At 37.8% G+C, this 27,285-nt stretch overlaps 6 protein-coding genes across 9 annotated transcripts; 3 read left to right on the forward strand and 3 right to left on the reverse strand.

Annotated features, from left to right (window-relative positions):
* Nucleotides 1-1,054: 1,054 nt before the first annotated feature.
* On the reverse strand, nucleotides 1,055-5,850 carry marveld2b (MARVEL domain containing 2b). The gene is given in 9 exon segments (XM_043239509.1): nucleotides 1,055-1,780; nucleotides 2,130-2,180; nucleotides 2,446-2,617; nucleotides 2,805-2,977; nucleotides 3,062-3,091; nucleotides 3,223-3,989; nucleotides 3,992-4,430; nucleotides 4,795-4,862; nucleotides 5,175-5,850. Coding segments are annotated over 7 exon segments (1,722 nt in total). The 5' UTR covers nucleotides 4,401-4,430; nucleotides 4,795-4,862; nucleotides 5,175-5,850; the 3' UTR covers nucleotides 1,055-1,660.
* A 134-nt stretch (nucleotides 5,851-5,984) lies between these two features.
* ak6 (adenylate kinase 6) lies at nucleotides 5,985-7,497 on the reverse strand. The gene is made up of 5 exons (XM_043239513.1): nucleotides 7,256-7,497; nucleotides 7,021-7,113; nucleotides 6,889-6,947; nucleotides 6,550-6,695; nucleotides 5,985-6,382 (listed from the first exon to the last, which is right to left on the reverse strand). Exons 1-5 carry the CDS (start codon nucleotides 7,290-7,292, stop codon nucleotides 6,193-6,195), a joined length of 525 nt encoding a protein of 174 aa, XP_043095448.1. The 5' UTR covers nucleotides 7,293-7,497; the 3' UTR covers nucleotides 5,985-6,192.
* On the forward strand, nucleotides 7,490-12,639 carry rad17 (RAD17 checkpoint clamp loader component). Of its 3 annotated transcripts, none has more exons than XM_043239505.1 (17): nucleotides 7,490-7,623; nucleotides 8,005-8,090; nucleotides 8,220-8,468; nucleotides 8,945-9,022; nucleotides 9,112-9,274; nucleotides 9,458-9,594; nucleotides 9,789-9,841; nucleotides 9,936-10,058; nucleotides 10,160-10,229; nucleotides 10,335-10,479; nucleotides 10,539-10,727; nucleotides 10,860-10,945; nucleotides 11,035-11,181; nucleotides 11,351-11,497; nucleotides 11,584-11,704; nucleotides 11,908-11,965; nucleotides 12,044-12,639. In XM_043239505.1, exons 2-17 carry the CDS (start codon nucleotides 8,046-8,048, stop codon nucleotides 12,288-12,290), a joined length of 2,058 nt encoding a protein of 685 aa, XP_043095440.1. In that variant the 5' UTR covers nucleotides 7,490-7,623; nucleotides 8,005-8,045; the 3' UTR covers nucleotides 12,291-12,639. The 3 variants fall into 3 exon arrangements, with proteins under 3 accessions (XP_043095440.1, XP_043095441.1, XP_043095442.1); XM_043239506.1 differs by having other exon boundaries at nucleotides 7,505-7,623; nucleotides 8,010-8,090; XM_043239507.1 differs by having other exon boundaries at nucleotides 7,526-7,623; nucleotides 10,335-10,446.
* Nucleotides 12,640-13,139: 500 nt separating this feature from the next.
* Nucleotides 13,140-16,910, forward strand: ccdc125 (coiled-coil domain containing 125). Of its 2 annotated transcripts, none has more exons than XM_043238530.1 (12): nucleotides 13,140-13,204; nucleotides 13,440-13,734; nucleotides 14,127-14,185; nucleotides 14,361-14,447; nucleotides 14,532-14,609; nucleotides 14,711-14,796; nucleotides 15,031-15,113; nucleotides 15,196-15,308; nucleotides 15,386-15,493; nucleotides 15,645-15,798; nucleotides 16,375-16,487; nucleotides 16,580-16,910. In XM_043238530.1, the coding sequence occupies exons 2-12, from the start codon at nucleotides 13,449-13,451 to the stop codon at nucleotides 16,892-16,894; spliced, it is 1,482 nt and encodes a 493-aa protein (XP_043094465.1). In that variant the 5' UTR covers nucleotides 13,140-13,204; nucleotides 13,440-13,448; the 3' UTR covers nucleotides 16,895-16,910. The 2 variants fall into 2 exon arrangements, with proteins under 2 accessions (XP_043094465.1, XP_043094466.1); XM_043238531.1 differs by having other exon boundaries at nucleotides 13,150-13,204; nucleotides 13,455-13,734.
* A 615-nt stretch (nucleotides 16,911-17,525) lies between these two features.
* On the forward strand, nucleotides 17,526-21,038 carry fam151b (family with sequence similarity 151 member B). The gene is made up of 6 exons (XM_043238176.1): nucleotides 17,526-17,717; nucleotides 17,821-17,946; nucleotides 18,086-18,245; nucleotides 18,392-18,609; nucleotides 19,240-19,375; nucleotides 19,934-21,038. Exons 1-6 carry the CDS (start codon nucleotides 17,579-17,581, stop codon nucleotides 20,082-20,084), a joined length of 930 nt encoding a protein of 309 aa, XP_043094111.1. The 5' UTR covers nucleotides 17,526-17,578; the 3' UTR covers nucleotides 20,085-21,038.
* A 9-nt stretch (nucleotides 21,039-21,047) lies between these two features.
* Nucleotides 21,048-26,560, reverse strand: ankrd34bb (ankyrin repeat domain 34Bb). Its single transcript, XM_043238175.1, has 3 exons — nucleotides 26,223-26,560; nucleotides 23,520-23,797; nucleotides 21,048-22,483 (listed from the first exon to the last, which is right to left on the reverse strand). The coding sequence occupies exons 2-3, from the start codon at nucleotides 23,720-23,722 to the stop codon at nucleotides 21,055-21,057; spliced, it is 1,632 nt and encodes a 543-aa protein (XP_043094110.1). The 5' UTR covers nucleotides 23,723-23,797; nucleotides 26,223-26,560; the 3' UTR covers nucleotides 21,048-21,054.
* Nucleotides 26,561-27,285: the final 725 nt, after the last annotated feature.

Here is a 27,285-nt window from a genome sequence, read left to right on the forward strand (position 1 = left end):
TTTGCTGTCACACCATAGGAGAGTGGTTCCTAACCACATTCCTGGAGGCCCCCAACACCGCATGTTTTCCGTGTTTCTTTAATCAAATACACCAGATTTAGATCATTAGCTCATTAGTAGAGACTCAAAGACCTGGAATGGGTGCGTTAGGCAAAGGAGAGATGCAAAATTTGCAGTGTTGGGGGGCCTCCAGGAACGCGGTGGGGACCACGTATACCAAATTATCAGTGCAATTTGAGTTTACCACATCCTTAGAAACCTTCCGGTAATTAAATGTTTGCAAAACTGTATATGTCGCAGGGAGTCGTTGCTCCATCCCTACACCATGGGCTACTTGGTCTGAAAATGTTTTTGAAGACCCTGTAATTCATTTGAAAACCACTCATCTTATAAATGTCAAATAATGTGTAAGACCAGGGGAATTTTCGATTGCCCAAATCACAAGCTTGTAATCTAGGAGGTATCTTTAAAATCCACTTGAGTCATCATTTAATTAGAAATTTAAAAAAACAAGTGTATTGCTAATGTAAGAGCCTCCTTAGTGTAACATATGGCTCAGACCTGTAATTATGGTTTCATTAGACATAAATTGTCCTATGAACAGTAACAATGATTAACAAAGGGTTGTTCTAGATTATTACACACACTCTCAGAAATAAAGGTACAAAAGCTGTCACTGGGGTGGTACCTTTTCAAAAGGGACAGGTTTGTAACTAAAGAGCCCAATTTGGTACCCTAAAAGTACTTAATATATTTGAAACTAATAGGTACAAAAGTGTACCGTTTGAAAAGGTACCACCCCACATTCAATATTCATGAGGCATAAGGTTGTATGAGCAGCTTTTCTTCCTGGAATCCACTGCAGCTTGTAACCTAATACCTTCAGAATTGTCAAGCGTACATTAAGTGTACATTACTTTACCACAGGTCTGTAATGCTCTGAGCCATGAAGTATAGCATGTTAAATATAAACAGACACATGAGAGGTGGTATGTATTTTTTCTGAGTATGAACTACTAGTTCATTATTTTGTTAAAAAGGAAACGCTTGCCAGTACAATGCAGAGCCAGGCCTGTTTATTTGATCTACTTCCAATGTCAATAAAAAAAATAATTGAAGGTAGATGGATATGGCAATACAAAATGTACATATAACTCACACGTGACATGACTGTACAGTATAAAATACACAAAAATTAAAAAATGAAATAGGAAAACTATAAATGCACTAAGAAATCTAGGATCATTATAGAGATACTGATATTTAAACAAATACGATTTTGAGAGCTATTTACATCTCGAGAGCTGTTTATATCTCAACTTTGAGGAAGCTCAAAGACTCGAGTGATTTCCTTCAAATTACCTACTTCTAAAATTAAAAGTGTATATAAAAAATATATCATACGTAGATTAAAATATTGCTGATGTTGTGCCTGAAATACCAGTAATAAAGAAGGTATCATTTTCAGTGTTGGGTTTGAAGTGGTAGGTGTTTTTCATTGTACATTCCTGCTCTATTGAAATCAATAGGAAATTATTTCAGTACCGACCAAGACCAAACCAAAAAATTATTTCCTGAAAGTATAACCATGGAAGATTTTCTTTCGGCCGAATGCTTCTTTTCCTGGAACCTCTATGAAGAAAGTAAAATGGAGTCCTGTTTAGCTGTAACCATCATTCCAGTCCATGACTTTGTCATACTCCTGAATTTTCTGCTTTATGTGTGCAAGTTTGCTCTTCAGATATTCACATCTCTCCCTTTTCTCCTGGTATGTCGGATCCTACAAAACAGAAACAAGTAAAGTAATCTCCGGCGTGCACTCACACACAGACAGGAAGTATGTAAACATTTCAATAGTTCCATTTATGTCCCCCTAACATTTCCAGTTTTTCAGTTTCTACTGTTTATGGCGCTCAAACAGAGACAGATACCATGTCATTCTTTTGCAATGACTAAAGAATGTAGAAAGGCAACAGGCAGACGAAGATTTTGAAATAGGTCAAAGAAACTTGTAGAACACACGTCATGGATTATCTTTTCTGGGAAAAGTAAAACACCTAACATGTATTCTACATATTCATCTAAAACTCCTAAAAGTATAATACACAACAGTATTAAACAGTACTTACAGTCTTTTTTCTGTTATACTCTTGAATAATGCTACTCATTCTCTCTTGCTCCTGTGAGAGGAAAATCAAGATTAATATAAAAAAAAATATTGCCGTTTCAATCAAAAGATTTTAAAGATATGTTTTTAGAGAAATTATAGAGTTGTATTGTGATTGGTCACCAATTCTTTGCGGTTTTTAATAATCTTTGAGTGTTAACTTATTTATTTTAATAGTGATGTGAAACAAACAAATTTTCAATTACAAATATTTAATGTAGTTTCTCTTAAAACCTGCAAGTATAATAATTACGAAAGTATTTGCTCTAAACTATTACCATTTGACTGGACGGCTGCTGTTGTAAATTCCTCATCAGATTATCCATTTCCTCAAACTTCTGCGTTAAGACCTGGACCTCAGCATGGAGCTCTTTATATTCTGCATATTGATCATTAAACACAGCCTTGTACCGCTCCCTCTCCTCATCAGTCCGGATTGTGGGATATTTCCTGTGAGGAGAAAGATCAGACACCAAAGTGATGAGATTAAAAAGGCATGCGGTAACAATAGTCAATCATAAATATGTGGCTAGTGTCTGAACTTCATTAAAAAAAAAAAAGAGTTTGTACATTTATATATAAGTAACCTGAATTAAATAATAGATTTCAGTGAACATAAGTATTCTTTGAAACCTACGCCACATAATCTGCAATGACCACAGGTTTGGGGATGTGGCCAGCAGGAATATGACCTCTTAAGATCTCTGGTTCCATCATAACTGGGTTAACAGGTGTGCCATCAAAAGATTCTGCATTGGCCATTACTGGAACAGTTTGGATGGGCACGGAGACACTTGAGCCAGCACCAATCTGAGATTACAAATAGTACATTACAACAATGTGAAATGTCAAATCTGAAAATGTTCTTTTTACTATTAAAATTCAACAGCTTACCATATTGAGCGGAAGTCCTTCTGATTTCCTCTAAAAATGAATGAGATGGAGAAACAAGCCAATTAAATTTCATTAGATTTACTGCTATTACGGAATCATTTTGAGCATTATATTTCACTTTGTGTTAATCTATTTCAAAGAACAAGTAATTTGAACTTTACATCTTGACCCATTCTCTCTCTGCGCATCCTTGCAGCTTCATGTCTCCACAGCTTCAGACACACGCCTGCTCCCACGAGATACAACAGCGTGTTGAGAAAAAGGAAGATGATGGCAGCATTCTGCCCTGCCTCTGTTCGGCAAAACCCTGCATTGGGCCCAGCGTTGAAATGTGGATAATAGCAGAGACCCCCACGCACTGTGTCTCTCACATATACAATTGCGGCTGACAAGTAGAGCAAAGCTAACGTCGCATTTATCACACCCTCTGTGATTGGCCACCAGCTGGAGTCTAGTAGAATGGTACGATAATACATGGTCATGCCTAACACCACTAGAATGACAGTCACTATCCAGGCCACTCCAGCCACCACAATAACAAAAGGAGTCAAGGGTCCCGAGTAGGAAATTCCACTTCCTCCATACATGCCCCCCATTGATGCTCCACCATACATACCCCCATACACTGAATGCATGGAGTAGCCAAACATATTAAACCACTCATTATCTTTGTGCACATATGCACAGACGCATGCAAAAACAGCAGCTCCCAAAAGCAACTCTACGCATCCCAAAATACGCAAAAGTCCAGCCCAGGACTTCATATATGCATAGCGCTGATTGTATTCCTCCACCTTCTCACTGTAAGTCATAGCTGTCTGCAAAGAGCGCCCAGAGACTGATTCCAGCGGCTCCCCTAATAACATTGCCTGCTCCTTCCTTGAATTGTAGCTGCCTCCGGACCCTCCATAAGGGTCTAGGTAAGAGCTGGGGGCTGTAGGGAGGGTGCACGTGAGTGTGGAGGAGAGCATGGGACGCCTTCGGTAGTGGTGTTCGCATCAGGCGGTGGTGGCGATAAGGTCCATTTCTTGCTGCCTCGGTTGCCACTGGCTCTGAAGAAGTTCTTCACAGAGTCAGGAATGAAGCGTCGGATGGGTTTGATGTCCATGGCATCATCCACCTGGTCTTCAACATCACTCGGGTAGAAATCTGGGCCAACAGGAGGGTTTTCGGGGAGAGGCGGAGGTGGTAGACTATCATAGCTGGATGCTGCCACATCACCGCCAAGCGGGTAAGGAGCCTGCTGACCCCACGGCAGTGAGCCGATGGGCACCTGATCATAGTGAGGCATATCTCGGATCCGATCAAAGTGGGACGCTGACCCGTTTCCAAAAGACATGGGGATGGCTCTTCTAGCAGCTTGAGTGAACTGAGAATGAAAAAGGTTATCCACATTATTATATTGTATTGTTTCATATACAGGCAAACATCACCGCACATTTCTTTACGCACATAAAACTGAATAAGTGCTAATGTTTCAACTCTACCTGATATTAATAAGAAAATTATTACTGTTATGTCACGGCCTATTAAAACCAACACAGTGAATATGATTTATAGTTTATAGTACATTTAACAATTAAAATCAATTGTTTAAAATGTTTTGATCAATGCAGGAATTACAACTTTACGATCTACACTATGAAAAATACACAATCACATTCTGATATGCGCATACAAAATTGCACACTGTAGCCTATACTACAAAACTCTGAAGTGAGTAACTGTCTTACCTGGGAACGGTAGTTACATTGCCTCCCAAGGTGAATTTAAAACCGTGTTTTTCCCCTTACAAAGCAACCTGACAAAAATAAACACGCGAGTTACACACGGGTCAAACAAGCTTAAACGCCGAGTTTAAAAATAATTTTAACGACGGCACAAAATCCGCGTCGCATGACATAATTTTAACGCGGTTTGAAACCAGACTGTCAACAAAAGAACCTGTAAGAAATAAAACGGAACTATGCTTACAAGCTCTGAAGTCTTCCAAAATCAATAAACGCAAAATAACTTTGCGTATTATTTAAGGACACTCACGACGTGGGAGTGTTGATAACATATAGTTTTATCTAAAACACATATATATTATTAAAAACCATCGTTTTCTTACCTGGCACCGATACTTACACCTGTCTTCCGCCACTGGTGCTGCAGGTGAAGGGGAATCGATCACGTGACTCGTCCTACCCTAGCGTGTGATGTCATACCACAAACCAGTTTGACAGGAAAACGATGAAACACTAGAAGAAAAGCTTCATTATAAAAAATGCATTGGCCTATCAAAACCAATTAACACAACATAAACGGTTATTTGCTTCTGAAGAATTTAATGAAGCTTATTATAGCATTTGCTAAAATTGTAATAATGAAGCACATTAAACAAAACGCAGCAGCCTAATGTAATTTGAGAATTATAATTCTTAATATTAATCACTGAATATTGTTAACGTGGCCACCTTTATCTTAATTACAAAAGACAAGCCTGTTTGCATGACATTTTTGCAGCCTTTTTGAATTTGAATTTTTATTGCACAGCATCAACCTGAGGCAACAAATCTTAAGTTTCTTCTCATCGTTCTCAGTTTTATTTTTATCCTTGCAATTGATTCAGGAATTTTAGAAGTAGATACAGTTTGATTGTTGATAGAGCACAGACGGAGAGCATACCGGCAAAATTAAAGTTATGAAGCAAAAATAGAAACCAATGAAAAGTGGATAAAACTGACTCCCTACTTTACCTGCTAATGTAAAACCTGCTGTAGCTGTTTAAGAGGTGGCAAATTAATCTAATTATATTAAGTGTAAACTAATTGTGTACTTTTGATCCACTTTTAAGTACAAACAGTACATTATTCTTTTGATAATTTAATAAAATAAAAATAGAACTAGAAAAGAAGCAACAGAAAGAGGCTCTTTTAAATACTGTATAAAAATATTTATTTCTTCCATTCATTTTGGAAGCAGGTTTAACTTATTTCAAACCAGTTACTTTTTAACAGAACACACACTTTAAGTCCTCAGCTCAATGATAGTGAAAATAACACCACTCTGTCTGGGAAAACAATGACTATGAAATGTGATGTCTGTCTACTTTGACATGAACTGGAAAATGCATATAATGTCCCATGTCAATTGTTGTCTTTCATCCATTGTTCAGTCCACTGAACGATTTGCTCCAGATTCCTCTCCAGGTCCTCGGGAGTGTTACTGGGAAGCTGGTGGACTATCTCCTCCTTGTAGGCCTCCATGGCTTCCTCATAGATAGTCTGGAAAATCTCACACTGCACATTGTCCTGAAGCTTCTTTCCTGTGTATCCTCTGAATATGAAAAATATACAATTAAATCACTAAAACAGGAAGCGTACGGCCACACATTATGTAAATAACTGATGAACTTGACATTATGCCCTTAATTACATGCTCCAAACTGAAAGATTACATTTGTAATGATTTGAACATTGCTGCTAAGTGTTATGAACACAAACCTGTTCTCAAGTCGATTGTAGAGATTTGTGTTGTCTGTGCGGAGGACAAAAACAATGTCAAACCAGCGTTCGGGAAAGAAATCACAGCCATGGTAATCAATAATTACGCCTCCATCTCCCATTTTGTCCTCCAGCTCATCCACAACCTAAAATGATGAAATTAAATAATTTGTTTTATTATATCCACCCTGTTGGTTATGCTTTTGACTGGAGATCAGTGTGGTTTCAATAATGTGCTGAATAATCTGCCCAATCTAATAAAACACCACAAAATTAATTTTGTTCAAGATTACACTGTAGACATTCCGTGACTACATCAGAGGGACAATTAATGCATACCCTGTCCTCATCCAATATAGGGCACTGGTATTCTTCATCAAATCCTTCGAACAATTGACCTAAAGATAAAAAATATATATTTTAAAACCAATTCTTAAAAAGAAACAACTTTTATTTCGAAGAACAACTTACCCTCCTGTGCCAAATCTCCAATGTTCACATAGGCTAGTCCTGTTCTCTGAGCCAACTCTTTGCCTAGAGTGGTTTTTCCTACACCAGGGGTTCCTGCCAGTTCATGAAGAAGCATATAATTGTTTAGCAATCATGATTTTTTTTAATTATTACTACTATTGTCATCATCGATATACCTACTTCATACATTAAAATATATTTATTAGTAATAGCAAGCTAATAAAATGTAGACTACCTGTAAGAAGAATGTTTGGTCTCTTCATGATTCTCATTTCAACGTATCACACGTGAAAATAAAGCAATTAATAACGCAGCGCGTTTTACGCAAATCTCAGCTGTATACTCAGTATCAATAAGCATACAAAAACATGTATGTAGATAACCCGTTGTTCATAACGTTTTATGTGCTTGTCACAGCATAGATCAACATAAAAACGTGTTCAAAATTGTGGCGTGTTGTTTATGACGCCATCAGCATGCGCCAGGCAGAGGGGCGGTTCGCCACAGCTTTAAAGGGATAGTTAGCGCAATGTTGCTTGTTACTTGCAACCGCAAATAGTCGCCATTGTATTTCTACAAAGATCACCTGTAGAAATGACTAGGGTAAGTTTATACTCTATTGCCGAAACTGTTTACTAGCTACGGTTTTTGTTGATTTGGCCTGATAACTAGGACTGCTAGCATTAGTTATGTCGAGCTAACGGTCAGGAGCGGATTTGCTAAACTCTCTTTAATAAACTTGGCCAAAATGCCGGATAACCTTTTCTATGAAATGTGAGGATTGCTGATATAAGAGTTATTCTAAAACATGTTTCATGGTAAAGTTTGCTCTGGTAACACGCAGCTGAAAATCATTTTCTGTTTGCATCTCTTGTTAATTAACGTATACTAACATTTACTATTGTCATTCTCTCGTGAGGTGGCAGAGGTGAATCCCTTCTTTGAAGTAGAAATTATGTAATTGCTTTGTTTTTTTTATCCCAGCACAGTTTTGCATGGAGTAACTGAATGGGACATCTGACTTGATGATGTCAAAGCTGTCTCTGGGAGGAAAACAATCCTCGGGAAAAGTATGTAACATCTTTTTATCATTCTTTCTCTTTTGTATCCAAAAACTTTCCCCTGCACACTGAGAATGAATGTGGATGCTCTGAATCTACTGATATTGGTACGTTAAATGTGTTGTATTTCCCATTAAGATAAACAGCTGGGTGGAACCATCATTTGGTGAACTTTTGGGAGGAGTCAACAGATCCCTGAAAAAGGGGCCACTCTCAGGGGAAAGCAAAAGTACCCGGTGGCTGTCTACTGGGAACCAAGCAGAGAAAAAGTCCAGGAAGAGGAAAGTAGATCCCAATGTGTCCAGCAACCAGATCAGTGAGTCAAGTGAAGCATATAAACCAGACCAGGATGAGCCTTGGGTGGATATGTATACTCCCCAATCTCAGGTACAGAAATTGTGTGAGGCTCAGGGGTGTAATTCTTGGAAAATTCACATTCTGCAGTTCATAGTTCACCCAAAAATCATTTACTCACCCTCAAGTAGTCCTGTATCTTTGTTCTGCCAAAGACAGTGGAAGAAATTTTAAAGAAAGTGTGTAATATGGAAGTCAATGTGACCTAAAACCTGGTTACAAACTTTCTTCAAAATATCTTCCTCTGTCTTTGGCAGAGCAAAGAAATTCATACAGATTTGGAACTACTGAGTAAATGATGACATAATTTTCATTTTTGGGTGAACTATCCCTTTTAACGGTTTTAGGTGTGTGATTCAAGTAAAGCTAGCTTGTGGCTATTTTGAAAAGTGTTTTAATGTGTTTTGAGAGATATTCATTTCAGACGTTTGTCTGCTACTTAACATTTTCATATTGCTTTTATCCCAATCTAAAAGCATTGTTGCTTTAAAATAAATTCTTTCTGACAGGCCGAATTGGCAGTCCACAAAAAGAAGGTTGAAGAAGTTGAAGGCTGGTTGAGAGTCCATTTGGACAAATCAAAAAAGGTCTGAAAAGCATGGCATGTGATGTATGTTTATCGAACCATTTGCTAAATTGTTCATACTCTGTTGTATTTGTGGTTTTGGCTCCACAGGGTGGCGCCATTCTGTTGCTCACTGGCCCCTCAGGATGTGGGAAGACGGCGACTGTTCAAGTTCTGGCCAAGGATTTAGGTTTTCAGATCCAAGAGTGGTCAAATCCCTCCGCCACCTCTCAGTACAAAACGGAGGATTTGTTCAAACAAAGCTTTGATCCAGGTCACGAATCAATTTTTTTGTTACTAATCGTGACTGATGTTCATGTAATGACACCATATGTAACATCTAGTCAATTATTATTATTGACATATCAGAATCATACATGGATGAGGCAATAACGTCTCTCTGTATATTATGAAATGTTTTTGTAAGCATATTCCTCTGACCTTTTCATTCTAACAGATTCAAGGTTTAACAGTTTCCATGGTAGCTCACAAACAGGGTTGTTCCAAGAGTTCCTGCTAAGAGCCAACAAATACAACCGTCTACAAATGAGTGGAGAGAAAGTGACCGAAGACAGGAAAATAATTCTTATAGAGGTGCTGTACAGAATGGCTCTTCAGAAATATCGCTTGTTTTAAGTTTTTATAATAAATGGTAGAAAAAAGAAAGCATTGGGCAAATTACAAAAAAATAATTGATGAAAAATATGACGAGGAACTAAACATAAATAATACTATGCTAAAATTGACATGCTGATTGACACTTCCCATTATTTCCTGTTTTATTTTAGGAATTTCCAAACCAATTCTATAGGCAACCAGGGTGCTTGCACGATGTACTCAGGTGAGTAGTAGTTTTATATTTTGAAGTATTGTTAATAATTAGTTTTCATTGTTTTCTTGCATATCATTGTCTTTATTTTTGCTTCTTCATTTAGGCAATTTATTAAGACTGGCCGGTGCCCACTGGTCATCATTGTGTCCGATAGCCTTAGTGGGGATAAGAACTCTAGACTTCTCTTTAAGGATGTTTTGCATGAGCTTGACATTCACAGCATTAGGTACAAATACAACCAATAACATTTTCAGAAATCTTTAGTTAAAAGTATTCAAACCTAAGGTCATCATTAGTAAAGCATCTCCAATATTTTTTTTTCTCCAGTTTTAACCCTGTGGCCCCCACCAGTATGATGAAGGTCCTAAGCCGCATTGTAACCACTGAAGCAGGAAAGGTAAGTTTGTGGTTTATTTTTCAACGCCTTGTTTTTCAACTCCGTTAGTTTGACCCTTTTGAGCCGTAATACTTCACTCAGCAGTATTTTTAAATGTTTTTGCAGAGTTCTGGCAGGATCTCTGTTCCTGATAAAGGTGCTCTAGATCTTCTTTGCTCAGGAAGTTCAGGAGATATTCGCAGCGCCATCAACAGCTTGCAGTTTTCTTCATTTGCCGGTGAGAAAATGGGTATCAAACCTGTTTTATATAGTAAGTAATTGTTTTTCTTTAAAATAAGTAATCTAAACACTGAAATTATTGTTTCTTAGACAATTGTCTGGAGAAAAGACTTTGGGCTTCCAAGAAGGGCAAATCCACAGCAAAACCTGTCGTGAGGGCAAAGGGCAGGAACAAGTCTTCAAAATCAACCGACATGCAGGACGAATGCCTAGCTATTGGAGGGAAAGATGCTTCTCTTTTCCTTTTCAGAGCTTTAGGGAAAATCCTCTATTGCAAACGTTAGTCTTTTTCAACTCAGTTTCCTGCCGAATAGTTGGTTTTTTTTTTTTTTTTTCAAGTTACTGTGTTGTAAATCATGAACTGCGTGTAAATTCGCTCATTTATATCAATGCATGGCATGTGATTTTTAGGTGAAAGCTACGAAAGCTCTCAGTCACCCAAGCTGCCTCCACATTTAACAGATCATCACAGGGACAGACTACTTGTCGATCCTGAAGTAAATATTAATTTGTGTTGTAAATCAATATAAAAGTGTAATCTCCTTTTAATGTTTTAACAATCTTTTGATTATGACATTTTCCTTAGCTTGTCATTGAGCGTTCCCATATGTCTGGGGAATTCTTCAACCTCTACCTGCATCAGAACTACCCTGACTTCTTTTCGGATGTGGAGGATATAGCACGAGCCAGCGAGTACCTCTCTGATGCAGACTTCCTGACAGCAGAGTGGAGTGTGAGTGCAAATGCTATTGGACTTCCATAATAACACACATAGTGTTATTATTAACTGCACATGTAACATTTGATTTCTGAGGACTATCATTATGTAGTATCTTAGCAACAACTTTTTTTTTTTTTTTTTTTTTTTTTTTTTTGTTGAAATGGTGTTCATCTTTTTACAGTCAAGGTCGACTATGTTGGAATATGGCTCATCAGTGGCCACTAGAGGCCTTATGCACTCAAACACTTCTCGAGCGCAAGCCAGCAGTCAGTCCAATGCCGGATTCAGGCCTCTTCATAAACCGCATTGGCTACACATAAACAAGACGGTATATATCTATTTGTTTTTTTGTTTTTTTAGCATTTTAAGTGATTGTTAAATGTATAATTTATTTTAACCCTGTTTTTGTGATAGTATCGAGAGAATTACCTGACAGCTCAGTCGCTCTTCTTAAATTTTTGCCTTACTCCTGTGAGCCTCCTGACAGAAATGGTGCCTTACCTTGCAAAGCTCACCAACCCAATGAGAAATCAAGGTGAATATGTGACCGTAGCATTCACAAAATAAACAAATACACAATTAAATGTATAAAAAATTGCATACCATAATCTTTCAATGTTTATTTTCCTGACTCCTACGCTAGTATTCAAGACTTTGGTCAAAATGGTGCATTTCTCCTCACACATAATTCAACTTTGTCTTTTTGTTCTATATAATACATTTTCTTTCTCATATCAGCTCAAATAGCCTTTATCCAGAATGTTGGCCATCTTTCTCAAAAGAGGGTTCCTGGAAGGTGAGATGCACAAAACTGTACAGTGTTATTGCATTTTAAACCATTTGAAAAATGTTTAATATGTATCTTAATTTTCAGGCTGAGACTTGAAGCACTTAATGACAAAGACCCTGGCATTTTGGATGCTGACAGTGAAAATGAAGATTCTGCTGCTGCTCAGTCACTTGACCCAGAATCCACAGCAGGAAATGTCACAACTGAACCCGCACTGCCAAACAGCCAGGATCCTCCCGGGGAACTTCCTGCCAGCCAGCCCCAGCCCACAAGCACTGAAGCCCTTTTGGATGAGGAAGACCTCTTAATTGAGGAATACGACAGTGATTGACTGCCATCACATGCCATGGACATATTTAATATCACTTGCCCTGATGCAGTTGTTGTACCTTTTAACTAATAGGTTTATGCTGTTGTTTGTTCATGTTTTAAGATGGTAATTATTAGTAGGTATTTATGTTCCTCAACACAGTATTTTGCTGTAGAGAATTGTTCATATTCATTTTTATTTGTGTTGAAAATGTTCTATTCACAGTTTCAGCTACTTTTGTTTCAGAAGATATTAGTGAAAGTATAATAAAAAAAAATACAGTTTGACCATTTACAGCCATAATTAATGATTTATGTTGTAACGTTTTGACTGTCAAGTGACTGCAATAAATCAATGTTTGCAACTTTGACACCCGTTTTGTTATTTATTCTGTCATCTCTCTGTTTATTAAAATCTCTTGATTCCATACTTGTTACTGTTGCTGAGGGGCTGAAGATATAGCAAGGAATCAGTGGAAAGGTATTTGTTATTGTATGTTTTAAAATAAACACTATCTTTTAGATGAATAAATGTGGTTACATTTATATACACTATATATTTTTTTTTTATTCAATTTTATATATGATGGTTAAAAGAAATAATCTTTTTTTTTCTTATTTTAAAATTAGTTTCTGTCCTTGTTCTGTTTTATTTATTGGTTTAGACAGTCGTTCATGTGGAAACTCAAAACGGGAAAGTAAAATACTAGTTGCTTTTAAAAATGATTTTAATAAAGGTTACTTTTGCTACGATCTTTTTGGGGGTTGCCTGGGACAGAAACGGTCGAAAAACATTTGTTTCGCGATCCTTGCTTTAGTGTGTACTTAAAGCACCTGTTGTTAAGACACGCCCCTTCACTGGTTTCACTTCGTCAGTGGAAAGTCTCTCAGTGGAATTTCGTCCTTGCTCTTGTTAACGAAATACGACCCCTCAAGGTTTGTAATCTTTATATTTTCTATTCCCTGGCCTTATTACAACTTGCATTACAATTACTTTCGAGGTACGGTAGAGTTTGGTTTTGCGTGCTCGATTGAACATTTCCATATCTTCTGTTTTGACTGATGATATTTACATAGACTATTTATTTAGACGTAGCACTTAACATAAATTATATGCTTTTTTGTTTAATTGTCTTAATGCATTCAGATGTCTTTTTTTATTTTTAAATAGATTATTGTGATGCAGGGTGAGGGTTTATGCCCTCGGTGCCCCACAGAAGATGACATGACAGAAGGAGATCTAGGTGATGGCATGGGGGCCAGATCCAGAGCACATCATGACCATCTCCCGCAAATGAAGAGCAAAGGAAAGTTTCTGAGCTTCCTGTCTCAGTCACGACCAATCAAAGGGGGCAGCGAAAGAAGCAACGGACCCTTCTCTTGGACATCATGCAGAGCTATGTATGCTGTTTTTAGGGAAGAATTGGAAGCTGAAAAAGCTGCACGGTGGGAGAAAAGCCAGTCAGGTTAGTCTACTGGACTGGTATGTGAAGTAATTTAAACTTTTCAGACCTCTTTGATTCTCTCTTGAACAGAACAGAATAAGCTATACAGTATAGAGTTCGTTTTTCATGTTTAACAACTGTTGATAACTTCCTGGTAATGTCCAACCAGGGGTTTTTAATGTGCATGCTCTGTTAATTTTGCAATATTAGGTGAAGTCAACATCTGCTGTTTCTTATCAGGGAGGGAACTTTGTGCACTCCCTTGAGCAATTCTGTAGCCTAGTTAAGCAAATATTCAACAATAGTCATTTGAGAACGACACTACTACCAGGATATGATGTGTTGGCAAAAACCATTTGCTGCCATCCCCCAAAAAAGTGCCTTTTTTAACATCTAACTGCGTTCTGTTGTAGAAAGCTCTTCGGAGGAAACAAGTGATGAGCTGCAGAGAAGACTACAGGAGGTCACAGAGGTAAACTAACTAATGGGATTTTCCAAAAGAATATTTTCCATCAATATTTTACACAAAAGAACACGAGCTGCTGAAAATTAGCACCCCTGTAAGTTACTGCATGGAGTAAAGAAAAGATATGCATCTTCACCTGTGAACTTGCTTCACTTGTATGTAAATCTTCACTCTATATCAGGAAGTGGAGCTGTTACGCACGGAGCTGGAGGTCACTCATCGCCACCTGGAGGGAAAACATGAGGCTCTTAGGATCTTGCAAGGACAGGTATTTCAAAATAATTAGATTATTAATATAATTGTTAGTTGTAAATATGTCATGTAAAGCCCTGTGCAACGTTTTTTTTCTAAGGCAATCTTGGACAAAGCAACTTGCCATACAAAAATATTGCTTCAGAAGAGTGAAGAGAGGAACAAGGCCCTAGAAAAGGTGTCCTACTTAAACAATAACTAAACCGCTTTTATTCATTTTTAATTCAAGCATTGCCCTAACAAATATGACCTAATGTCTTTTTATTTTTTTCTACGTAGGAGGTTAATGCTCTTCAATGGGAGATCACTTTCAACCAGGTGCAGTTCAAGAATGTGGAAAACACGTGGAGTTTAAAGTATGAGAGGTACATTCGTGCAAAAAGACATTTTTAAAGTTGTCATGGATCGAAAATGATTCTTCTCTCTGGTGATACAGAAGTAAAGATTTGCTGCTATTTCCATTTCGTTTCTACTAAAAGGTTAATGGGTAATGCTCAAGCTATATATTGAGGGTCTGTTATATTAAATGGTCTCTTTTTAAAATTCATGTCACTTTAAAAATGGCCACATCTCACTGGTTCATGTCTATACCACTTCAGGGTCTTGGCAGAAAACGAAGCTCTAAAGAAAGCACTAGAGGAGAAAATGAGAGAGCATCAGGAGATAAGGATAGAGAATGCTTGTAAGTCACATCATATTGCATTTATTTCAAGACCCAATTGCTGGTTTGTTTCCAGTGCATAACTATGAGCTTTGTGTCTTAGCTCAGAGTCAAAAATGTCTGGAGCTCCTGTCCATGCTCAGTGCCAAGGAAAGAAGGGACTACCAGAGGACCCAGCCTCCGTGCAGCCTGAGAACAGACGGTTCGGCACTGGAGGTAATGTTGATGAATTGTGGTCTGTGTTAAACAGCTTTGTTCTGGAGTAAACAGCTCTCTGTCATCTTATCTCTCAGCTGGCAGTCTATGGGGCATGTCTGTGTAACTCTAATGGGGGCGAGCCGTGCTCTTGTGCTAGAAGTGCTGCTGCAAGTCGCAAACAGGTTCTCCAGCTCAAGCAAGAGGTGCTCGTCTTGTATTTGTCAATACTTCTGTTCCATTACCTTGCAAATTAACCCTCCTATTCAGTCAATACATGTATTAAATCCATTAAAGAGCTGGCTTTGCTCATTTGTCTTTGAGGGTCTTGTAACACAATGCATTTGTCTGCATTAGCTGGAGGAGCAGCAGAAGAGGAAGGAGGAGGCTTACGTCATGATGGATGCTTTCCGCATCGCCTTTGAGCAGCAGTTAAGGAGAGTCGGTGAGAATGTGCTCCGGCAGGCTGAGAACGACCGACACCAGCCACATTATCAAAGGCACGATAGAGGTAAAGTGCTGCTCACCTGTATAGCTAAAACTAAAACTCTTTCCAAAAAGAATGTAAAATCAGAAATGAAGTCTGACAAAAATTATCATCGTAAACTGTGCTTTTTTGGCTCAAGTAAGGGCCTTATTTTAGTATCATTTATATATGTGACCCAATATATTTGTAGCAATAGTCAAAAATACATTGTATGGGTTAAAATAATAAATTTTTCTTTTATGCCACAAAAACGTTAGGATATTAAATAAAGATCATGTTCCATAAATATATTTTTATTAGGAATATGCATTGTTAAGGACACCCTCTGATTCTCTGATTTTCTAATACTTGTATCTCGGCCAAATATGACGTATATGATTTATAAATCTTAATATGAGATTTTTATTTTCTATTTTAGTTATAGTCCAAGTATTAGTTGTTATTTATTTCTATTAATTTTAATGTTTCAGCCTGTTTAAGTTTTTTCATCTAATATCCTTAGCTTTAAACCGGGCTCATCAATCAGTCATTCAATAAAAAAAAAGCATTGCCCTGACCAATAAGAAACTTTACTATAATTTTTTACATTTTATTTTAAAGGAAAGCAAGGGTCTCTCAGTGTAGGTGAAAGGCTAAAAAAAATTCTCCCCACAACGAGCGAAGGAAAGTTATCAGCTGATTCAAATGAAACACTGCATGTGCTGCTTGATCTGGTCAGTATACATTTAATCCTAGCCAATTTCAAAATGTTTATATACTTCTCTTTATACTTTTACTATACGTTTTGTTCATCTTCCAACTCCAGTTAAATGACAAAGAGGAGGCTTTGGCACATCAGAGAAAGGTGAGTTACATGTTGGCGCGAAACACTGAAGATCTGGAGAAGCGTCTCCAGATGCAACTAGAGGAACTGGGCCTCTCACACAAAGACAGTAAAACAAAAACAGAGTCTTCTGAGGAGAGTGAATGGAGCAGAGGAAGAGACTGTAGATGCTCTGCAGACGGCTGTGGATCACAGCATCCCACTGTTCCTGACAGTCCTGCAGCTCGTGATGAGCAGTCCTCCAATCCAAATCAACCCTCCACTGAAATGAAAGAAACTGACAATAAAGATGATTGAAAGAACTAGAAAGGAATTATGTTTCATGCTGTATTATTTCAAACGACAAATGCTCGCATTATTTTCATATATTTTGTTACCTAGGATGAACTAGAACATCAGATATCCCTGAATAACCTCGAATGACAGGATTTAAAATACCCAAACATTATAACCAGATGATAGGATCTAATATGCATAATACACAGCTAAATGGATTACAAAATTAAATCCTCCCTCATCTTTGCATCAAAAGCCAATAAATCGAGCTGATTGACAGTACTAACGAAAACGATGCATCACCAATCAACATTTCATTTTATCTTTACAGCTTCTCAACAGTTATATAATGTTAAACAGATATTGAAAATGTTGTAGTCAAATATTTGGAAAAACATTATATACCTTTTCCAACAGCTTATACTTGCAAATTAATTTTTTGAGCCCATGAGTAAGTATCTTTACAAAATACAACATGTAAACGCACATAGGAAATGAGAATACTTTTTGTTGCAATTTTGTGTTTTAAAACATATTTTCATCGTTATAAATATCTGTTAATAATTAATTATTATTCCTGTTAACCAAACTGGCACTGCGGTTTTTGTGAAGTTTAAGAGAAAAATACTGAGGACTGAATAACTACATATCCCATAATGCTTCACGCTATCCGTTTAGGAAGTTAGCTGTCGTAATGTAAATGCTATGTTCGAAAAAGTATATTACTTACAACAATATATGGGATTAATTAAACATAAATGGTATCGTTTTATCGTATGCACAACAGTTCTCGCATCTTTGGTCCTTTGCTACCTTAAACTACAGTCGCTGTCAAACTCCAAAGGTAAGAAAGCTAACTTGCTAGCTTTCAAATCTATTTCAAACTATAGTTGCATTGGTCCGGATGAAAAAGAATCAGTGTAAATTCGTAGGTTGTATATTCGTAGGACCAATGAGCGAACATACACTGGAATATTTCCTCAACAAGGGGACGATACGAACAAAAGATGCTGCTGATATTAACTGGTATCATGCAACAAACAGTAAGAGCAAACTCGCAGATGCCCTACAAGGTGAGTACAAATATGAAGATGCATTTGTTTTGTTCATACAGTACTCTTTCGTTTTTCTCACGACCACATCATGATCGAGCTTAGGAAGTAAAGTTTTAATATGACAAAGTTTTCTCTTTCTTCTCTGTTTTTCATTGAGGTTCTGCACAGATGATTGAAGCAGATGTACTTCTCAGGGGGCGAGACCCAAAAGTGCCTATTATGGCTCACCCACCTGACAATGACAGTGATATAACTCTGCAGGACTGGCTTAAAGAAGTTGTGAAATCAGACAAGGGAATAAAATTGGATTTCAAAAGGTGGCTGATTTATTTATTTAAATAGAACAGCTCTATATTCTTGCTCAAGTGGACGCTATTGCTTGTTTAGATTGATTTCTTCCACACTGTCTTTGCTGTCGATGAATGAGTGGCAGATCAGCTTTGATTTGCATTTTAATTCACAGTCTTGCAGCTGTATCCCCGTCCATGACTCTACTGGATGAGTTCCGAGATCGGCTGCAGGGACCTGTGTGGATCAACGCTGATATTCTCCCTGGCCCTAGTGGCATAGCCACCCCTCTGGACCCTCAAGGTTTTTTACAGGAAGCAGCGCAAAGATCGGAAAATGATGTTCTCTCTTTGGGTTGGACCACTGGATGGGATGGAGATGCAGACAATCCCGGTAAGAATGTTACTACACTAAGTTGACTTAAGTTTTGTACTTCAGAAGTGAGCTATATGTAATTCTGGAGTCAGTAAGAATTTTTTTTTTTTTTTTTTTTTTTTATGTAAAGGAAATGATGCATTAAGTGACTGTAAAGGCATTTCTACTGTTGCGAGTGTTTCTATTCATCAAAGAATAAAAAAATGCTCCACTAAAATATCTGAATTAAACATTAAAATCGAGTAATGTTTCTTGAGCATCAAATCAGCATATATGAGTGAGAAGTTTTATCAAATTAAAACATTATAATAATACTGAATAAAATTACTGTTTCTACTATATTTTTGATCAAATAAATAGACTCTTGTGAGAAAAGGAAATTTTCTTCAAAAACATGCATATACAGTATATTCAGACAGGTTATTTAGCATTTAAATCAAATCAAAATTGCAATGAAAAGCAGTTCAACTACATACTGTTGTTATCATTACTAATATCAATTTTGTCTATCCTTGTAGGAAAATAAGAGTACTTCACATTTTCCCCCAGCATTTTGTTTTGACTTTTCTTTGGTGCGTTACAGTCTTAATCATAATTATTATTCAGACCTTGATTATGATTTGCCGTTTGTGTTGTTTTGGGAAATAGGTTATAGCTGGGAGATGGTTCATCAGATGGAAGAATTATGCAGATCCCTAAAGCAACCAGTCACATTTCCAGTCCGAGCAGCTCTCCTTCCTGTATCCTTCCCACAGTTCCAGTGGCTTTTGAAGCAGTCAGACAGGTGAGAAATTCTTTATTAATCAGTCTATTTAAATGTATGTCCATATTTACTATTATAGAGGCTATTAAGCCACGCATCTGTGTGAAGGAGCCTCTTATTACCTCAGTGATTGATTTGTGTTATATAAGCAAGGACACAATCAAGTTCATGCTAATGCTTAGTAATTTTTTGCTGGATAATTTGGTTCTGTCTTGTCCATTACACTTGTTTGTGACCGGAATAGCAACTCATTGCTTTACTGGAGGTGAGTTCTGAGTTATCAGAGTATGTGAAGGGAAGGCTTAAGCCTCCTTTATGGAAATAGCATTCTTCAACGTTGTTTTAAAGGTGATTGTGCAAGTGAATGGGAAGTACGGTCTTACCATTAAAAAAGCATTAATAGAAGGAATTCTTTTTTGAGAGTGTTATTTGGGATTTGGAATATTTAACATTTTCATATTGAAATGGCAAATTTAAAGCACCATTTTTTTATTGTGTGGTAAAGTTGATTGTGTTCTTCCTTAATGTCAACTTTGTAAATAAGATTCTGTTTAACATCTCACCTTCTCTATCTCTCAGGTACAGCTTGACTGTTTGGACGGGCAATCGCGATGTTTTTACAGTGGAGGATCTGTTGCTCTACAGGCAAAACTTCAGCAAAACCAGGATCTACTATGATCTGTTAGAATCTCAGATCAAGCAGTTTAAAGGATTACCTGGCTACACCTAAAAAGCAAATACACTTTACTGATGTTGTCTTTGAGATGTAAAACTGCAATAAAGTACAATATATGTAATTTAACACAAAACATCACACTGATCAGACTATTAAAAAAACACACTTTGGAATCATCCATAACTACATGTACTGGGATGCATGCATTTCATTGGTTTCACTAATGTACAAAGAGGCACAAATACAACTCTCATAGAAATGTTTTTTTTGTTTTTTTTTGTTGTTTTTTTAAGATTTTTGCTGTTTTGTAAGACGAATGCTCAGACGGTTGATCGAAATACTGCTGAAACAGTAATACTATTTAAAAACTTGTAAAAAATATTTATTCCAGTAATGGCAAAACTGAACTTTCAGCCATCATTATTCCAGACTTCAGTGTCACATGATCTTTTCCAAACCATTGTACTCTGCACAAGTGACAATAGATGTGCTAAAAATAAGTTTTGTTTCAGGTAAATAGACAGACAGACAGATCTTTTTTCACAAGAAAAGTGAATTTTTTTTTTTATTTTTGCAGAAAATATCTTCTCAACGTGTAATTGCATGCAGTGCAAGTGCATATTCTACAACACTTATATGCAAGAAAGTAAAAGCAATGTTTTATATTTATTTATTTTACAATCAATGGCTAAATACAAGGTCACAATAATTTCTTGTTTTGTAAATACTAAGACGCTGCAGACATGAATCAGGTTTAAAGAGAAAGGAATGCCTTAAACAGCAACCAAGTGTCAATCTTCTGATTCAGTACACGAATGAGCACAAACAACAGAAGTAAAGTGCAGTAAAGTTTATGAACAAAACAAACATATTCCCATTGTCCAGTCTGGAAAGTGCATAAAGGGAGGTGGTTGAGATGTTTATTAGAAATCATTTCAATCTAACATTTATTCTGTTCAGACTTGATGTAGATTGACATATGACATTAAATCTCTATATTTACCTTAAGCCTCCTTTGTGGTGTTTACTGACCGAAGATCTCCTCAAAATTGACCAGCTGCTTGATCTGCTCGGTTTGCATGGAGTGTCGTCTTAGCAGACTCTTTTTGTTCTTGTGATCTCTAGGATGGCTCGGGGCACAGGGCACAAAATGCCTCGATCCAGAAACAATGGGTGGAGTTCCTGCCACAGGCTTGCTTCCACTGTTGAGACCAACACTGTTATTGACTTTAATATCTGGAATGGGTGCATGCGGATTGAGAGGTGGCAGGTAACCAGGCCGGGTCTGTGAGATATGGTCTAAGAGCAGGGCTCCGGATCCCCTCCGCTCCAGCATGGCCGGGCTCCTCCTCTGAACGAGACTCTCCAGAGACTCTCTGGATCCAGAGAGAGTGGAGGAACGGCTGGTAACAAGCTTGCGTTTCTCCGTCCCCGCGTATCCGCCTCCAGTCTTCCCGAGATCTTCAGAGGGTTGGCTCCCAAACTGAGGCAACTGAGAGTCAGAACTGTAGTGGTCCATTCCGATGTTGCGCCGGCGAAACACATTGCGTAGGCTTGAAACGGCCAGGTTGGGAAGACAGTCTGTATCTCGGTCCACAGGAGCAGCATCTGAGATGGATGCTTGTTTGAGGTTCTGATGCGAGGAAGAGTGCGGTAGCAGCTCACCATCATAGGACATTTTTCTACTAAGCCATTTCTGTTCTTTTGTTAGTTCTCTTTCAGCATCGGATGTTGTCTCGAAGGCCTTGGCGTCAATGCTTTGGTGCCGAGCTACTGTTGCTCTTAGTGGGGGTCTGCAACCATTGTACCCAAAAGAGAGCTCCTCTTCGGGAGTGATATCTAGAAGCTCCTCGGTTAAGGATGAGGACTTGCTTTGCTGCAGGAGCAGAGATGGAGGGATCTTCAGCCAGGGCTCAGAGTGAAGCCTCTGTAGATGTAACAGCTTTGCCACGCTAGCTGCTTGCAGAGGGCTTGAATCTTGAGTCGGTGATCCTGGCTTGGAAATAGGCAGTGCTGGTGTGGATCCCAGGGTCTCAGAACGGCTATTGGGGAGTGGTGGGATAAAAGGGGTACAGAGTTTAATTTCAGAAGGGCACATACATGAAGCAGGGGCACAGTGCAAACGGTCCTCAAGATTTGGAGGAGGTGGTACGTTCAGATACTGCTTGGTCATTTGTCTTCCGGATGGTAGTTTATCTGTTGTGATGATAATAACCTCTTTGCCCTTGGCTTTGCAGGCTTCCAGTAGTACTCTCAGTGCATCCTTGTCTCCAGCGTTAACTGCATAGACCAGAGCAGAGGAACCAGTGTGGTCCTCCAAACTAGGGTCAGCTCCACTGGAGAGCAGAAGCGACAGCACCTCATCACCTGCACGCTCAATGCAGGCATGCATTAGGGCGGTCTTACCAGACTTGTCCTGAATGTTGGGGTCTGCACCATTTTCAAGAAGATACCTGTTGAGAAGATTGATTCGTCAGAGTGAGCTCTTAAAGGAATAGACAGACCATGGTATCCATGATAAAGAAAAATAGAAAAACATTATTGTGAATAGAAGGGAAAATGTGGTGTGCCAAGACATACTTTTGGTATACATGTTTCAAGTTATTTAAAAACCTTTTTAAGAAAAGATTCAGCTGATAGCATTAAACAATTCAAGACAAAATTACAATATTTTTTTCATCACTTGAATGTATACATGCAAAAAATAATGTTACACCATATTTCTAAAGTTTGGTGTTCATATGTATGTTTGATTAAAAATGTTATTAGAACCATTTTCTAATTTAACATCTTTTAAAATTAGCAAGCCAGTACTAAAGTCTTCAGTGAGACTGGTGAGCGTTTTTTTTTTTTGAGGATTTTTTGATGAATAAAAAGTTCAAACGAACAGCATTTATTAAAAAATGCACATAATATGCATATATATATATATATATATATATATATATATATATATCTTACCAGTTATATATGTTTAATGGCAAAAACACAAAAAATATTTGTAGTTTAAGAGAATTATTTGCCTTGACATTTTGATTATTTTTGACATTTTATATTTATGCAGATCTGTAATGAAGCAATTAAATTTTCTTTTCTTTTTTTTTTTTATTTAATGCCATCAGGATCTCTGAATAAATTAAACAAGGTATACCATTAACAAATGGTTATAAAAGACATTTTAGATGTACACTAGAGACAAATTCTAAAATAAGAAATAAAAATAAGTTTATGCCAAACAGCTTTTCTTTTTTTTATAACTTTTTTCTTAATTGCTTTATTATAGGACACACATCTTCACTCTGATTTTTTTTCACTTAATGCTTCCTCCAAAACATCAAAATGAATTTCGTTTCAGAAACTAAAACATGCTCATCATACAAGATTCACTGTACTGATGCACGAATAGCATTTTTAATGTATTTAATTATAAACTAATATCCATGTTTGATGGCACAGTCAGCTGGTGTAGTTAACTTACAGTAGACCCACCTGATGATCTTGGGTTTTGGCACACTCTGAGCATCGGCATGGTGGCTTTTGCAGGCCACCATCAGCGGAGTTTCTCCTCTCTCATTACTCTCATTAATGTAAGCCCCTCCTTCCAGCAGCAAACGCGTCAGCCTCAGGCGGCACAGATACACTGCTTTAAGTAAAGAGTTTCCATCCGTCCGCACCTCTGTCGAGTCTTCCATGATTAAGTGGTGAGACCGCTGAGAGGCTAATGTCACGTCGGCTCAGTAGATCATAGAAGCTGATTTCTTTGACTTCTGTCAGGCAAAAGGAGGAGAGCACACTGAATTAGAACCACAGTTTCTCAAGGTTTTTACTTGAGTGTCTGCCTTTTATCTTATTCATTCGCATCAAAGCAAACCTGATAACTCTTTGACATTGAAATGTTCTCTCTCTCTTTGCTTCAGAATAATGCGCTAGACAGGCTTCCTGCTCTAATCTAGGGTCTCTCGCCATTCACCGGGTAGATACTAATATAAAGATGTTTGTTATGATGACTATGTAGGTGGCACTTCACAAGAAGGCGTAAGAAAACTGAATTAGTTATCTAATTACTCCTGTTTTATATTCTTTTATTTTTGCTGAGCATTTCTGCAATTAGGCAAGTTATGTAAAGCAATATTTTGGGTTAAGATAAGTCGACAGTACCTTGGAGATAAAATTCAAACTTCAACCACCCTACCTTTTTTTAAGAAGGAGATCAAAAATGTGGTTTACAGTAACCCTACTAAACAGCTAGTCTGGTTGGCTGGTTTTAGGTTTTGACCACCAGGTGGTCAAACAACTAAAACCAGTTCGGTTTTATAATAATTTAAAAAATCTCCATTGGTACCATTTCAGGCACATTGCTGTAACCTTGACGCTTGCTTTTTAAAAGAAAAAAGAGAGACACACGCATGATGCTGTCACAAACATAACTTCTACTGTACTTTCAAATTAGTGGGTGCAGTAGAAGTGCTATATTTAACATGTTGGCCTGCACCAGACATGCACAGTCTTATAAGGCTTATAAGAGCAATAGTTTTTCAGTAGGTTGAAGTTGAATAGCTTGAGGCAGTCTGTATTTGCCTCATTGAACGATGGCATTCCTTTATGCAGTCTATTGTGCATGTGGCCTTGTTCTCTCAACTCAGAGCGCAGTCGCAGTGCACTCTTTACTTAACAAAGAGCGAGCGCGAGACTGCCTCAGTCAGGCTGATAAATGTGAATTCACTGGAGTTGAGGTAAGATGAGTAAGAGGATGAATCTTTTTGTGTCCTCCAATAAAAACTAAAATGAGCTGACGCTTTAACTGCAGCTTTTCTTGGAAGTGTAGGCAGCCTTTGACAATGACTAAATGAGAGACTGCGTCAGCACGTTGGTTATACATTATAAAAAGTGTGGATTATAATACCTATACATACCTAACTTTGACATTCGCTTTATGCCTACCTATCCTGGTCTTTCTTTCTCCACGTGCTGTGTTTTGTATGCTAATAAAGCACTTTGTTCTGACAGTTTTTGCTTTTCAAATCAAGTTGTGCACGCATGCTAAAGTCCTGATTGGCCTTGTACAAGCACACTGCCTGATGCCTGCAGGACATTTCGGTTCAAGCTGCTAATTCCTAGAGCTCCCTGGGCTGGCATTTAAAAGCACAGCTTTGTGTGCCATACCCCTAGTCTTCAATCGCCCTTGGGAACAGAGAGAATTTTTAATGACAGGCCTCTCTCTCTCTCTCTGTCACTGCCTCGTGCTAAAAAGCATAGAGCAAATGAGGCCCAAAACAGACGAGGGTGGTGATTGTTGCAGCGGCAGCGCTGAAGTGGAGCACCAAACAGACCACTTCACGCACCTGTATGCATCTGTGATTCATGCCAGATCATGCAATACTTAATTCTCCTCGCAAATGGTGGGCTGATTTTGTCCCTCTCAAAACACCTGCAGGGAAAATGAAAACCCACTCTCTGTGACATCAACTGATAACTGAATAAGAATAGTTTTTTGTATGTCTTGATTAATGAGGGTAATGAAAGCTTCCTCACTGTGCTTTCGAGGTTTGCCAGGATCAGGAGAATAAATTATAAGCCTACTCAGCTGATACAAAGATACATTTTCATGTCCATACGATACATTTATATGCTAAACAGCGAAAGCAGCTAACAGAAGTTCCATTACTTAGCGTGTCCTTTTCAATTCATTTGAAAAATTATTATATGCATGGACTAAGTATTTAAAGTTAATAATTCAATGCATAATTTTAGTAAATAATATATATTTAAATTATAAACATTTGATATATTATTTTATATTAAACAAAGAAATGTTTTAAACGTAAATTCATATTGCATATACATTATATATATGTGTGCATGTTTATATATATATATATATATATATATATATATATATATATATATATATTACATTGAAAAAATAATCTTTAAAAAATGCTGTTTGATGTGATCTATTTATACTCTTTTTACAGAATAAATGGAGCCAAGGTCAAAACTCACAAACTCACTCACATCATCTTCACATCAAGTCTTGCACATATTTACTTAAAAATCCAAGACCGGTAGCTTCACAAAAAACGAAAAAAAATTATGCAACTCATTTTAACACAAAAAGGTAAAATGCATAAAAATTTAAAGTTTCTTACTTTAAAAAAGCATTCCCGCTTTTTAAGGAGATGAGATCCTTACCTCTTTTAAACCAGCTGCAGCTCTTGTTTTCCAATAGCTTGTTCCTGTGGCATGTCACCTTTGCAACAGACAAGTAATCCAGCGGTGAGACTAAAGCTTGAAGTGGGAGATAAACGTGTGCAGATGTGCACTCACTGAGGGTGAATGAAAGAGTGGCACAGATAGAGGAGAGAGACGGAGAGAACAAGTGCCTGTGCTCTCATGTCTGGAAACAAGCTACCAACCTCAACACAGACCCCGTGTATCAGGAGGACAGTCAAGCTTAATAGAGCAAGCTGACGCCAGTCCCTACACATCCAGCGTCAGTAAGCGATAGCTCTATTATTCTCACATTGCGAAAGAAGGTTATTGAACTCGTATACTGAGGTTGTGCGCAGATTCTCATTTGTTTCTGACTCTGATGTCAACACGCTCACATGATTGTGACTCCTATGGTGCAGTTACATCATTACAGACACAACTGTCTCGCCTTTGAGGCAGCAGTTCAGCTCCTGAGGGACGTGCAGGGGGTATATTGATCCATTGGAGTGATGCGGTCACTATATATAAGCCCCGAACGATGGCACTAAAGAACAGGACAATAATAATGCTCCTAATGGAATTATAATGGACAAAAGTTGCTAACTTGGGAAAAAAAAAAAAACAGAAGACCACTGGTCCCATTTACCTTGCAATCTAAGATAAAAGAATTCAAATGCAAACACATCTGAACAAGTCTCTAGGTACTGTTTGTACCCTGAAAATAAATCCAAGTGCTACTTAAGGTGCATGTGCTAGGTAATTGGAATTCCAGTCAGGTTTATTTCAGCCTGGTCGTAAACATTCATAGTACATTAGGCTGACATACCCGAAACCAATCAGCTTAAAAAGGTTTTGCCTGATTGCGGCATTTGGCTTTTTAAAATAGGGGTCGTGAAGGAGTTTGTGTGGGTGAGAGAGAAAGTGCTAGTTTCGTGACCCTTCTCCAAACTATACGACAACCTTTGTCAATCAGCCAGTCTGAAGACCAAACACAACATGCATATTCATGAGAGCAGTCGGATCTTCAGGCTGGCTTAAGAGC

Source organism: Puntigrus tetrazona, chromosome 5 (genome assembly GCF_018831695.1).
Source record: "Puntigrus tetrazona isolate hp1 chromosome 5, ASM1883169v1, whole genome shotgun sequence".
NCBI classification, from domain to species: Eukaryota; Metazoa; Chordata; class Actinopteri; order Cypriniformes; family Cyprinidae; genus Puntigrus; species Puntigrus tetrazona.